Here is a 15,560-nt window from a genome sequence, read left to right on the forward strand (position 1 = left end):
TACAGCAGCAATAGATAGACTATAGAACTACAGCAGCAATAGACAGGCTATAGAACTACAGCAGCAATAGACAGGCTATAGAACTACAGCAGCAATAGAGGCTTAGGCTAAAGAACTGCACATAGAAATAGACAGGCAATAAAGTGTCAAGTATGATCAACACCTAAAGTTTCATCGGGCAGATGAAGTAGAGTTCATATGTTTTTGATCTCGGCAAATGAATAGATGGCTTGGTTGGTCAGCACTATGCCCAGCCGACTTTATTTCCGCTCAAGTGAGTCAGGTATCCATAAGAGCTGGGTGGACCCAGGGACGTTCTAGAGTCATGTGTCTGGATCGCCCTAGTCCTCCGCCCTAGTACCCGACCACAGTCTCACCCATTAACAATGTAGCGTATGGCATAAGCTAACTTGACTGTCAAGTCTTCGATTACAAAGTGTCAAGCCCTACTAGCCGTAGAGCAGTGGTTCTTAACCTTTTTGGAGATACCGAACCCCACCAGTTTCATATGCGCATTCACCGAACCCTTCTAAATAGTTCTATCGTTCGCGCTGACAAAAATCCAATCATGAATCATTTGAGTCGGGTGTGTGTCTTGACCTCCGCCGAACCCCTGAGACTGAGTCACCAAAACCCCTGGGTACGATGATCGAACCCAGGTTAAGAACCCCTGCCGCAGACTAAAAAGTTCTTGACCGAAAGTCTTGAAGTTGGAGATAAAACAAACAACGATTGTTTTATTTTTCAAAGCTAGTAACGACAAAAAAGCAATTGTTTCAAATCTTCAACCCTTTTTACCATTAAAAGTGTTAGCCCCCCCCCCCCCCCCCCCCACTTAACATCTTTAGTCAGCCCCGCCCCTGAAACTTTTTTGTTTCCCACGATTTTCAAGGAAGTGTTATATTTACTCGAAATAAATTCCAAGAATTGAAAAAGGTATGTTCATTTTACGGGTAAGGTAATATGTTATATGTACACTTTATGTTATATGTACACCATATGTCCTTATGACCTCTAACCATAATTTACAGAGGGGGGGGGGGGGGGGGGGGATGGGTGAATGAAGAATTTTGGAACAAGACTTCACAAAGAATGTACTATAAAGATGTAAATAATATTTTGTGTGATCAATTTTGGTGCAATCTCCTATGTAAGTAGCTTGTTTGTAAATGTAATTTACTGGTGAGAAGTTTCATTACCTGACGATCTATATCCACTTCGGTTACATATTACCTGTAGCGCTAAAAGATTTTATGTTTAAATTGCCGGTAGCTGTGTGATAACTGCTGATGTATTTTACCTGCGGCAAGGATTTAGCTGGTATTATTTATTACCTCGAGCTGTATATTAGTTGGATGATACGATGCTATTGTTTGGTGTTTTAGTCTCATATTATCTGGTGTTGTATATTACCTGATACTGTATATTACTTGATGCTGTATATTACATGGCGTTATAGGACTATATTATCTGGTGCTGTATATTACTTGGTGCCGTATATTACCTGGTGTTATAGGACTATATTATCTGGTGCTGTATATTACTTGGTGCCGTATATTACCTGGTGTTATGGGACTATATTATCTGGTGCAGCATATTACCTGGTGCTTTTTATCACACGTAGCCCTAGTTTACATTTGTATTCCTGATGTTTTAGCTCCATCGAAATTTTAAAACTCAATTTAGCTGATTACTCAGCTGTGTGTCCCCCCACCCCCGGGAACTGTGTAACACCCGGAGCTGTGTTAACACCTGGGTATCCCCCCCCCCCCGGAGCTGTGTTAACACCCGGGTATCCCCCCCCCCCCCCCGGAGCTGTGTTAACACCTGGGTATCCCCCCCCCCCCGGAGCTGTGTTAACACCCGGGTATCCCCCCCCCCGGAGCTGTGTTAACACCTGGGTATCCCCCCCCCCCCCCCGGAGCTGTGTTAACACCCGGGTATCCACCCCCGGAACTGTGTTTAATCTATAACCCTAGAGATGACCTGACCTCCACCCCCCATCCCTTCCACCCACCCCCTCACACGTCCATCCTGCACGTGAGCTGGCATCGATCGGCACGCGATTTACTGCTCACCTGAGCCGCCATACCTGGGATGCCAGAAATTCCCCAGGTGCCAGACGACGTCTGCCAGCATTAAAAGGTTGACGTGACATTAAAAAAAAACAACGTTGAACTCGCAGAGATATCAGGAGATGAATCGTGAGAACATTGTGCAGGACACGGCGTCTGAGCTGGCGGGGGGTTCAGGAGTTGGAGGAAGCAAGTAGAGGTTCATGTGACTAAACAGTTGGGTAGAAACAGTTGGGTAGAAGCAGTAGGGTAGAAACAGTTGGGTAGAAATAATGGGATAGAAACAGTTGGGTAGAAACAGTTGGGTAGAAACAGTTGGGTAGAAACAGTTGGGTAGAAACAGTTGGGTAGAAACAGTTGGGTAGAAACAGTTGGGTAGAAACAGTTGGGTAGAAACAGTTGGGTAGAAACCGTTGGGTAGAAACAGTTGGGTAGAAACAGTTAGTTTGAAATAGTTCGTTTTGAAACAGTTGTTTTAACACCGTTGTTTTGAAACAGATTGGCTACAAACAGATAAAATAAACCGGGAGTGATCTCCCCTAAACTTTCTCGAATATTCTTATATAAAATAACAGGGGATGGGAACTCGGGCTATAGACATGATTTTTAATCCATTTTAAATACTTAAAGTTTTAAAAATAGAATAAAATCTCGTAGACAAATTAATTGCACACCAAGTGAACGCCAAATAAAAAAGTGCATAATAGTGCGCAATATTATTAGTACTTTAAAAATTTACATTTGTTTTTTGAGAAATCGGAAGTAGCGTAAATTACTACTTCCGTTCAACGGAAATTACTCAAAATTTAACAGAAGGTAGAGAATTAGATCTTTTACTTACATGTGAAATTTCATTTATCTATCTGAAATAGTACTCAAGTTATAGGCTTTTGAAAAATTCAAAGTAGGAAAAGTACCACTTCCGGTTATCGGAAATCGCTCAAAAGTTGAAACGGATCTACGATTTTGATAAAATACTTATATATGAAATTTCATCAACCTAGCTGTAACGGTACTCAAATTATCTTGTTTACACACGGACACACAGACAGACAGACAGACAGACACACAGACATACGGACAAGATTGCAAAATTATGTTTTTCCGTATCAGTGAGGTGTAAAACGTCGAGATTTGTAAAAATCTCGATTTTTTTTTTTTTTTTTTTTTTTTTTTTTGCACGATGACAAGACTTTCTCTATACTTCGTATATACGAGAAAGTAAAAAAGTTGGTACAAGCAGTTGGGTAGAAACAGGTGGGTAGAAACGGTGAGTTAAAACAGTTAAAAACTATAGATTGGAATCAATTGATTAGAAATACTGGTTAAGAAACAGTAGGGTGATAAAAACAGTGTGACGAAAACAGTGATACTGACACATTGCAAAAGAGACAGTTGGTAAAAAAAACACTGTGTGTAGGAGCAGCTGTAAGATAGAATGGGTGTAAAGAGTGGCTGTAAAAGGTGGCTGTAAAAGAGGTAAGAAACTGATCGAATACTGAAACAGAAACATAGATGACAAGAAACTGAGCTATCAAAAACTGGTTTCATTCGGTAAGGGTGGTCGAGTGATTCAAGGTGGGCGTGTTCTAGAGGGTGAACTAAGTCTAAAGGTAGGCGTGGTCTAGAGGGTGAACTTAGTCTAAAGGTGGGCGTGGTCTAGAGCAGTGGTTCCCAACCTTTTTCGAGTGGCGACCCCCTTTTATAAAAAGTAAGTGACCCGCGACCCCCATAAAATTAAAAGCCAAAATTAGTATGGACATTAATAAGGACTAAAATAAGATTTCCTATAAGACATTCAATATGAACTACTCTTGATAACTGTTTCAATACGATGAGTAAAATTGTATGCTATTTACTAAACATTCGCGGTTAAGTTATTGTTAACGCCAACCTATGTCATTATCAACATTAAATGTATTTCTTAATTTTGTTTTTGAAAATTGTTTTTGTGTTGAAAGTCGATTCTCGAAAATACGTTTGGGTATGAATGGTGAATACTACACCAAAATTATGTGTGCAGTTTTTCATCTTACGCGGAATCATTCTGCAAATCAAATAATTCATCTTGTAATTCATCGGGAATGCTAGCAACATCAAGGGAAGAAGGGAATGTGTCATTCTTCTTCTTTCTACTCAGATAAATGGGCCGCAGTTCGTTTTCAAGAGATTCAAGATGCCCAGAAATTGCTTCTTTCACAATTTTAATTATCTCACAATCAGTTTCATCTACCACACTGCAGAGTTTCTCAAATTTACATTTCCAAGATTTATTTTCTTCGCCAATTCTGCAGCTTTGATAAAAATGCCCCGAGATTATCATGGAAAGTGATAATATTCGTTCATTTTCCCTGAAGCTTCAAGTTAAGCTTACGTTCAGAGTTTCTTCCAGGCATCTCTTCGGGCCACCCCGAAATTTTTTTACCGCCCCCCCCCCCCCCCCGAACGAAATGAAATTTATATAATTTATATAGAAAATCTATACTTTTAACAGTGTCCGCCCCCCCCCCCCCCCCCCGAAGAAAGTCTACCGCCCCCCCCCCCCCCCCCCAAAAAAAATTTCAAGTGCCCTCCCCCCCGGAGAAAAAGTCTGGAAGAAACACTGCTTATGTTGATGTTCGATTGTATCTCTCCAACCACTCTGGGTCGTTTTAAGTATACCAAAAGATCTTGTTTCCTTTGCACTCCCAAGAACAATTTGATTTCAAATTTCTATTCAAAAACACGATTCACAACAATTCGTTTGACAGCCAGCGTACTGTAGTGTAGAAGATCAGAACCTCGTGATCTATATTGTCTTTGTTCAGTTTTTTAAAGGTTCCAGATTTAATATAATGTACGACTTTTACTAGAAATGGAGTCTTGATGGAGAGGGCATACTGGTGAATCATGCAGTGGTTAGGGAGCTTTATCTTTTATGTTTTCAGAAAGTCCAATTTTGACCTAAACATAGTGCACCATCCGTACAAACCCGCACAGCCGTTTTTAACCCATTTTAGTCATCAAATTTAAAAAAAAAAAAAACGTATTTATTTTCTCCACGCTATCTTCACAAAATAGCAACTCTTCTTTGCTATCATCTGAACACGAAGTCACGTCTGTCGATTTATCAAATTGAAAAGCAAACAATGGTGAACGCTTGATTTCATTAAAAATTTGTTGTTTAACATCTACGGACATGTCTGCTATAAGCTGCTGAATAGTATTATTAGACAGAGATATTTGTTGCATCTTTACTGCACTGGAATCCCCAAGAGTTAATTTAACCATCTTCAACATGCAGAGGTTGATGAGATTTTCTCCTACTGTGTTTTTTTTTTTTTGTTTGGCACTTTCTATCGGGACTTCATTTGATGCTTGCACTAATGCTGTGTTTCCTTGGTGAAAACTTCCTGTTCGATCAAGTCTCTGGCGTTTGCAACTATCTTCATGCCGACGAAAGAACTCCATATCTTTTTTGGTGTGTTCAGAATAACTTGTCTCAAATGACGTTTTAGTTTTGAAGATTTCATAAACTCGTGACTGAGAACAACTTTATATAGTACTCTTTGCTTCTTCTCTATTCCATTTCCAGTGATGTTAGTAAAGCCGAATTTTAGATATTCTTCTAAATATTTATGTTTTGTTTCTCATTAATAAGGTTTAATATACTAGTTGGCGACCCCCCAGAAAGCCCTTCGCGACCCCCAGGGGGGTCGCGACCCCCAGGTTGGGAACCCGTGGTCTAGAGGGTAGACAAACGTCTAACGGTGGGCGTGGTCTAGAGGGTGAACTGTCTACAGGAGGGCGTGGTCTAGAGGGTGAACTAAGTCTAAAGGTGGGCGTGGTCTAGAGGGTGGACAAAAGTCTAACGGTGAGCGTGGTCTAGAGGGTGAACAAAAGTCTAAAGGTGGGCGTGGTCTAGAGGGTAAACTGTTTAAAGGTGGGCATGATCAAAAGCGTGAACTGTCTAAATGTTCGCGGTAGAAGTATGTCTAAGGTGGGCGTGGTCTTGATTTTGGATTAAATCTTCATGTGGGCGTGGTCTAAAAGTCGGATAAAGTCTTAAAGTGGATGTGATCTAGAGGATAAAGTAAGTGAAGATGGAAGTAAAGATGGGCGTGGTCTAGTGGTTTTAAGTTTTGACCCCGACTGGGGTTCTTTAGATTGACACCTGGCTTACTTGAGAAACGGCAAACTCGGCTAGCAACTCTTCTTTCGCTCTTACATGCAGAAACACATCAACTCTACTTCACATGCGAAGGGGAATTTCATTTATTCGTTGGATGGTCTCGTATAATCGGGAAAACAGATTCAAACATTAGCCAAATATTCGTGACGTGGTTCTATAAAAAAGCGAACAAAGGATTTTTAAACCGCTTATACACCCCAGTGATAGTGAATTTTCCCCATCTGATTCTTCAAATGGAACGGGAATTCCCATTTGTGTGTTTATAAATAGAAAACGGAAACGATTGTCAACTCAGCACATCTTGGCCACACGTGGTGGTGGTGGGGGGGGGGGGGGGGGGGGGTCAAAAATTCGGCCTTTGATAAACGATGAGGACAATTAATTTTTACAATCAGAACCAGACGTTGCTCATTAAGACCGTGATTTTTAATTGGAGTGACAAGCATTAATTACAGTTGGGACACTTACGGGGGTGGGGGAAATGTTGGCTGAGTATCTTCTATATATATAATTCTCCTCTTCGAGCCGTTAGAAAACAAGCTGCAAACGCTCTCCCTACCTCCCCACCCCTACATGGTTTTAGTGAGCTGTGTTCACTCTAAATGTTTACAAGCAGAGCCAACGATTTTAAACGTAGGGGGGGGGGGGAGAGAAAGGAAGAGGGGGGGGGGTGGGTTATGGTCCTTAACGAGCTACTTATAGTGTTTTAAAGAAATATTTTCAGTGTCAGCGTTGGTACTGTCGAATTCACAAATTATGAATTATTGAAAATTAGAAACAACTAAATAGCGGAGTATGTTATGCCGCAGGCCGGCTCGTGGTAAATATTTGGGGTGTTCGTCATTTATATGGGAAACTGCTGTTCTGTCATGGTTGTCTGGCCGGTGAATCGTCTGGCCACGGCCTGCGGGCCGTATGCGGCCCAAATATATTTCTAAGATTTTAACGATCTCATTTTCAACATCAACAAGAAGAAAAAAAAATCGAGTTAATATTTTTAAAAGACAGTAAACAGAAGGAAACAAAACAAGAAAAAACATTTTTTTGTTTACATTTACTTTCATTGTTGTAGAGAATTTTGACAAGTCACAACATAGGCCACAGTGTCGGACAGCGGGAGTTACATTCTTTACAACACAGCAAATATTTTAATCATTGTATGTGTTGCATCTTAGTTATGTATATTTTTCAAAGGTACGTACATAGCAGTAATAATACCTAACACAAACAGAGGAAGGCATGGTTTACCTAAATTTGCCTATAAAATCATCGTAGACACCAAAATAACGACCAAAATTGATCTCACACCTTTCCTCTAACCCCCCCCCCCCCCCCACCCCACCCCACCCCTACCAAGAAACGAGGATCTACACTTAAAAATGAATAATTTCAAAACTGGCCTTAAAAAGTTCTGTTTACTTCACAAGTGTATTTCTTTTATAGTTAAAACCCTATCCCCCATCAACCCTCACCCTCAATACATGCCACCCCCCCCCCCTCCACCCCCACGATCCCTAGAGCTAAAAAACCCCAGAACGGAAGTCTGAACTTCAACAATGCTTTCTCTTACACCACCACAGCATAGAGTCCACGACTGAGTTTATCAAGTGCATCAGATCGGCCATTTTGTAGGCACATGACACGGCCTGCACCGAGTCACCCCCTGTCGTCAGGCCTAGGGGAAGTAATAGCTTATATTGTCGTCGTTAAATTCGATGTACAATTAAGCTGGTCAGGGGAAGTGACTCGTAGCGGTATGACATCACCAGTTAAGGGGCATCTGAGGACGATGGGATGAGGTGTAATGATATGGGTTAGTAGGTGGGGGGAGGGCCAATAAGGTGGGGAGGGGAGGTAAAGAAGCAGACGCCACCTTTTTTGGGTCTAATAATATATTTTATTATGGTGCGAAATATAGTGTTTAATTAGGGAACGTGCGTCTATTACTCAACACAAGAAGATGAAGGGATGATTCATTACTTTGTTGTATGGTGTCGTGCACATATTTATACAACACATGGGGTAGGGGAGAGTTATCGTTTTGTTATATTGTGTAATATGACCGGGGTAGTTAAACGGTCCACTCTATAGAACAGTTGGATGGGGGTGGATGCTGCTCACACAAGTATACAAAGGTTTTTTTTTTAAAAATAATTCAATAAAATGTTTTGCAGCTTTTTCTTTATCAAGCGATTTTTTTTACTACAATCATTTGGGGGATTCTGGGGGAATTCAAATGTTGTTAGCACTAATCTGTAAATTGTGTGCGTGTGTGTTTCGAGTGAGATGTTTGGTGGGGGAGGGGAGGTGGTGGTTGCAAGAATTGTTGTACAACTTGAAGATGGGGGACAAGGGAGGTGTTACATATTGTATATCGGGTAGGTAGGTCCCATGTGTGTAAAACTAAAGCCCAAGTTTTGTGATATACCATTTGTCCACTAGACCTACCAATGGAATATCTGTCCATGGAATATTTGTCCATGGAATATCTGTCAATGGAATATCTGTCCATGGAATATTTGTCCATGGAATATTTGTCCATGGAATATTTGTCCATGGAATATCTGTCAATGGAATATTTGTCAATGGAATATTTGTCCGTGGAATATTTGTCCATGGAATATTTGTCCGTGGAATATTTGTCCATGGAATATTTGTCAATGGAATATTTGTCCGTGGAATATTTGTTCATGGAATAATTTTCCATGGAATATTTGTCCACGGAATATTTGTCCACGGAATATTTGTCCACGGAATATTTGTCCGTGGAATATTTGTCCGTGGAATATTTGTCCGTGGAATATTTGTCAATGGAATATTTGTCAATGGAATATTTGTCAATGGAATATTTGTCAATGGAATATTTGTCTGTGGAATATTTGTCCATGGAATATTTGTCCACGGAATATTTGTCCACGGAATATTTGTCCATGGAATATTTGTCCATGGAATATTTGTCCGTGGAATATTTGTCCGTGGAATATTTGTCAATGGAATATTTGTCAATGGAATATTTGTCCGTGGAATATTTGTCCACGGAATATTTGTCCATGGAATATTTGTCCGTGGAATATTTGTCCGTGGAATATTTGTCAATGGAATATTTGTCAATGGAATATTTGTCCGTGGAATATTTGTCCATGGAATATTTGTCCACGGAATATTTGTCCACGGAATATTTGTCCACGGAATATTTGTCCGTGGAATATTTGTCCATGGAATATTTGTCCGTGGAATATTTGTCCGTGGAATATTTGTCAATGGAATATTTGTCCGTGGAATATTTGTCCGTGGAATATTTGTCAATGGAATATTTGTCCGTGGAATATTTGTCAATGGAATATTTGTCAATGGAATATTTGTCCGTGGAATATTTGTCCGTGGAATATTTGTCAATGGAATATTTGTCCGTGGAATATTTGTCAATGGAATATTTGTCCGTGGAATATTTGTCCATGGAATATTTGTCCACGGAATATTTGTCCACGGAATATTTGTCCACGGAATATTTGTCCATGGAATATTTGTCCACGGAATATTTGTCCACGGAATATTTGTCCATGGAATAATTTTCCATGGACATTTGTCCGCTGTCACTGTTCCTGTAGCCGGACATTTTGTGTAAAGTAAAAACTTTTGTCCTGTTTTTGCTGACTGCAGTCCAAAATAGTGTCACTGTTTTTCGTGTGTGGTTAGTTGTCCACACTATTGTGTGCTGATGAAGACATTTGGTCGAAACGTTCATTGTACTAGTCCTTTATGTGAGTGATTACTAAATATTTTTTTACGGAGAGAATTTTTTTGCTCATTCTTAGATGTCAGTGCTAATGTACACAATGGGAGTCTGTGACTCTAATGGGTTGTTACACAATGGGAGTCTGTGACTCTAATGGGTTGTTACACTATGGGAGTCTGTGACTCTAATGGGTTGTTACACAATGGGAGTCTGTGACTCTAATGGGTTGTTACACAATGGGAGTCTGTGACTCTAATGGGTTGTTACACTATGGGAGTCTGTGACTCTAATGGGTTGTTACACAATGGGAGTCTGTGACTCTAATGGGTTGTTACACTATGGGAGTCTGTGACTCTAATGGGTTGTTACACTATGGGAGTCTGTGACTCTAATGGGTTGTTACACAATGGGAGTCTGTGACTCTAATGGGTTGTTACACTATGGGAGTCTGTGACTCTAATGGGTTGTTACACAATGGGAGTCTGTGACTCTAATGGGTTGTTACACAATGGGAGTCTGTGACTCTAATGGGTTGTTACACTATGGGAGTCTGTGACTCTAATGGGCTGTTACACTATGGGAGTCTGTGACTCTAATGGGTTGTTACACTATGGGAGTCTGTGACTCTAATGGGTTGTTACACTATGGGAGTCTGTGACTCTAATGGGTTGTTACACTATGGGAGTCTGTGACTCTAATGGGTTGTTACACAATGGGAGTCTGTAACTCTAATGGGTTGTTACACTATGGGAGTCTGTGACTCTAATGGGTTGTTACACTATGGGAGTCTGTGACTCTAATGGGCTGTTACACTATGGGAGTCTGTGACTCTAATGGGTTGTTACACTATGGGAGTCTGTAACTCTAATGGGTTGTTACACTATGGGAGTCTGTGACTCTAATGGGTTGTTACACAATGGGAGTCTGTGACTCTAATGGGTTGTTACACTATGGGAGTCTGTGACTCTAATGGGTTGTTACACTATGGGAGTCTGTGACTCTAATGGGTTGTTACACTATGGGAGTCTGTGACTCTAATGGGTTGTTACACAATGGGAGTCTGTGACTCTAATGGGTTGTTACACTATGGGAGTCTGTGACTCTAATGGGTTGTTACACTATGGGAGTCTGTGACTCTAATGGGTTGTTACACTATGGGAGTCTGTGACTCTAATGGGTTGTTACACTATGGGAGTCTGTGACTCTAATGGGTTGTTACACTATGGGAGTCTGTGACTCTAATGGGCTGTTACACTATGGGAGTCTGTGACTCTAATGGGTTGTTACACTATGGGAGTCTGTGACTCTAATGGGTTGTTACACTATGGGAGTCTGTGACTCTAATGGGTTGTTACACTATGGGAGTCTGTGACTCTAATGGGCTGTTACACTATGGGAGTCTGTGACTCTAATGGGTTGTTACACTATGGGAGTCTGTGACTCTAATGGGTTGTTACACTATGGGAGTCTGTGACTCTAATGGGCTGTTACACTATGGGAGTCTGTGACTCTAATGGGTTGTTACACTATGGGAGTCTGTGACTCTAATGGGTTGTTACACTATGGGAGTCTGTGACTCTAATGGGCTGTTACACTATGGGAGTCTGTGACTCTAATGGGTTGTTACACTATGGGAGTCTGTGACTCTAATGGGTTGTTACACTATGGGAGTCTGTGACTCTAATGGGTTGTTACACTATGGGAGTCTGTGACTCTAATGGGTTGTTACACTATGGGAGTCTGTGACTCTAATGGGTTGTTACACTATGGGAGTCTGTGACTCTAATGGGTTGTTACACTATGGGAGTCTGTGACTCTAATGGGTTGTTACACTATGGGAGTCTGTGACTCTAATGGGTTGTTACACTATGGGAGTCTGTGACTCTAATGGGTTGTTACACTATGGGAGTCTGTGACTCTAATGGGTTGTTACACTATGGGAGTCTGTGACTCTAATGGGTTGTTACACTATGGGAGTCTGTGACTCTAATGGGTTGTTACACTATGGGAGTCTGTGACTCTAATGGGTTGTTACACTATGGGAGTCTGTGACTCTAATGGGCTGTTACACTATGGGAGTCTGTGACTCTAATGGGTTGTTACACTATGGGAGTCTGTGACTCTAATGGGTTGTTACACTATGGGAGTCTGTGACTCTAATGGGTTGTTACACAATGGGAGTCTGTGACTCTAATGGGTTGTTACACTATGGGAGTCTGTGACTCTAATGGGTTGTTACACCATGGGAGTCTGTGACTCTAATGGGTTGTTACACTATGGGAGTCTGTGACTCTAATGGGCTGTTACACTATGGGAGTCTGTAACTCTAATGGGTTGTTACACTATGGGAGTCTGTGACTCTAATGGGTTGTTACACCATGGGAGTCTGTGACTCTAATGGGTTGTTACACTATGGGAGTCTGTGACTCTAATGGGCTGTTACACTATGGGAGTCTGTAACTCTAATGGGTTGTTACAATATGGGAGTCTGTGACTCTAATGGGTTGTTACACTATGGGAGTCTGTGACTCTAATGGGCTGTTACACTATGGGAGTCTGTGACTCTAATGGGCTGTTACACTATGGGAGTCTGTGACTCTAATGGGTTGTTACACTATGGGAGTCTGTGACTCTAATGGGTTGTTACACTATGGGAGTCTGTGACTCTAATGGGTTGTTACACTATGGGAGTCTGTGACTCTAATGGGTTGTTACACTATGGGAGGGGAGTTTGAAATAGTAACGTCTTTTTGAACTAATTGCTGTCTAATGTAGTGTTTCCAACAGACATTTTCTCCGGGGTGAGGGGTGAGTTGTGGCACTTGAAACTTCAGGGGAGGGAAGGGGTTCCAAAGAGAAGCATAAAAGAAACTTGAGTCTGACGGCGTTGCAAAGAGGGTAGTAATTTAATTGACTGCTGTTGACGTTTTGATTCGCAGACGTTACGTAATCAGAGTTTCTACCAGCCATCTCTTGGGGGGGGGGGGGGCAAAGTCTACCGCCCCCCCCCCCCCCCCTCCCGAACAAAATGGAATTTATATAGAAAATATATACTTTTAACAGTGTCCACCCCCCCCCCCCCCTCCCCGAAGAAAAAGTCTGGAAGAAACACTGACGTAATGCTACCTACACATGGACTGTGTCATTGAAATCGTAAGTCGCAGTGAGGCTAATGTTTGTGTTCTGATGAAGACCTGGGGTCGAAACGTCAGTTTTTGCTTGTACTATTTTCCTCCTCTCTTCCTCCCTACCCCAGTAAGTTAAATAATGTGAAGTAAATATGCAGCTTTCTACAACATTGACACACATCAACTGATGCAGGTTCAATACGATATTTACAACAAAGCATACAATTTATGAAACGCATTAGAAAAAAAAATTAGTCGTTCCGTTCCCCTCCCCCCTCTTCCCCCATAACGTTGTTATGAAACCACAACTGCACTTAACTTGTTTTTATAAAGTGGAAATTGCCGCACCATAATTTTTCCGCGAGGTAGACGAGGCTATTTTCGTCCGCCTAAATGTAAGCCAGCCCTCTCCTTTCATCATTAGCGCCCCACCCCCCACTTTCCCCCAACCCCCACTTCCTCCCATCCCCGAGTTTACCGAGATCCATCAGCCAATCAGAAGATCGGGTTTTTGTGCATACTTATGAGTTGTAGGCCTAGTCATCGTACGTTGATGTGTACGACGGTGTGTTATGTGTTCAAAACTAGGTCAAGCTTCCGCCATATTTTCCCTTCCAACTTGTTTACAAACAGATGGTGCACTACCGCTTTACGCACAGTGTCGCAGTATTGATGGTTGAGAAAGAGGAGGGCGAAAGGCTAGGAATTACCCACACAGTTTGGAAATGTTTAGAAAGCTAAAAGTTTGATTGCAAATGGCCGCCGAGGTCGACGACCCCATCGCGTCGCGTACACTTACGTGTGACCTACGTTCGGGTCAGGGTAACCCGTTAGTTTGACCTTCTGGATTCATGGCGTTTGTGATTACGAGAGGGGGGGGGGGGGCAGACGTGATTCAGAACCTGAATAATAATAAGATCTCACCGACTTTCTGTGTGTACATTCTGGCCTGCATCTCAACGGTACACAGTGCTCAATGTGTAACACGCCTCACCATAACATTGTAGCAGACCTTAGCTTAACATTGTAGCACACCTCACCATAACATTGTAGCAGACCTTAGCTTAACATTGTAGCACACCTCACCATCACATTGTAGCACACCTCACCATAACATTGTAGCACATCTCACTATTGTAGCACACCTCACCATAACAACGTAGCACACCTCACCATAACATTGTAGCACACCTCACCATAACAATGTAGCACACCACACCATTATAGCACACCTCGCCATTGTAGCACACCTCACAATTGTAGCACACCTCACCATAACATTGTAGCACACCTCACCATTGTAGCACACTTCACTATTGTAGCACACCTCACTATTGTAGCACACCTCACAATTGTAGCACACATCACCATAACAACGTAGCAAACCTCACCAAACCCTACTATAACACTTTGTTGTTTTCTAGCTCCATTATGTCCAAGAAACATTCCGTTAGGCTCCAGTTCATTAAATTGTTTAGCTTCTAGAATCATCATGACGTCATCATAACTTTTTTTAGGTCTCTAACTCCATATTGACATCGCCTCGTGTAGACCTCTAGTTTGACACGGAGTTGTCCATTACATTTTGTTAGTGAGCGAATTATTGGTAACCTTATACGACTTAAACTGCAGAAACTTAACCTGCTTTGTGAAAATGGTCTCAATGGACATCAAAGTGTTGACGAAATTAATCCACCATTATTGGCTACAATATTAAAAATCGTGTTTTTTTGTCAATTTCGCCTGTATGGCGGTCGTAAAAATAATAATTAAAACTTAAAACTTTAATATTTGAAGAATCAGTGATATAAAATTTGCGAATGTAGAGAACTTGATAATAATGTTTGTGTGTTTAAGGCTACATTTCTATTTATTTTCAATTTCATCAAGCCTAAATTACAACCTGCAGTTTCACTTTCGTAACACAAGCTTTAACTTGCTGTACAGGAACTCCGTGATCGATCTTCTGAAAACCCCACTTTCTAGAAATTTAAACTCAAAACTTTGCCGAATTTTTTAAAAAATATTTTTTTTTTTTAAACCACATGACCTAGTTATGCCATGTGTTTATTTAAATTTTTCTGTGACGAAATGAATGCAACCTATTTGTTTTTGGCTTTAATAAAATGTGTTTAGTTACAGAAAATACTAAAAACATCAAATACATGCAATCTTTATTGAAGTCCGTCAAAAACCTGTGTCAAATATTGGCGACACGTTAATCTAACAGTAACATAGCGATGTAAACAGAAAGTGATATTTCATTAACAACGCCTGCTTCCATCCCCTCTACACAACTAACATAGCGACAGTTTGACATAATTAATATTGGCGACATTTTAGCCTAAATATCGGCGACATTTTGTTTTGACGTCATTGTTTATACCGGCTACTGCGGCGGTGGTGGAAGCGTGGGGGTGAGAAGGGGGAGGGGGAAATTCCGTTATAAT

The 15,560-nt window shown here is 41.2% G+C and overlaps 1 protein-coding gene across 1 annotated transcript; it reads right to left on the minus strand.

The window, feature by feature from the left end:
- Positions 1-8,454: 8,454 nt before the first annotated feature.
- On the minus strand, positions 8,455-9,862 carry LOC131932411 (uncharacterized). Its single transcript, XM_059289331.1, has 2 exons — positions 8,695-9,862; positions 8,455-8,468 (listed from the first exon to the last, which is right to left on the minus strand). The coding sequence occupies exons 1-2, from the start codon at positions 9,860-9,862 to the stop codon at positions 8,455-8,457; spliced, it is 1,182 nt and encodes a 393-aa protein (XP_059145314.1).
- Between the last annotated feature and the right edge of the window lie 5,698 nt (positions 9,863-15,560).

Source organism: Physella acuta, unplaced genomic scaffold (genome assembly GCF_028476545.2).
Source record: "Physella acuta isolate Inbredline_101_S28 unplaced genomic scaffold, ASM2847654v3 ptg002165l, whole genome shotgun sequence".
NCBI lineage: Eukaryota > Metazoa > Mollusca > Gastropoda > Physidae > Physella > Physella acuta.

Excerpts from the sequence above, each read along its gene's own strand:
- LOC131932411 (XM_059289331.1), bottom strand. The coding sequence starts at position 9,862 with ATGTCCGGCTACAGGAACAGTGACAGCGGACAAATGTCCATGGAAAAT.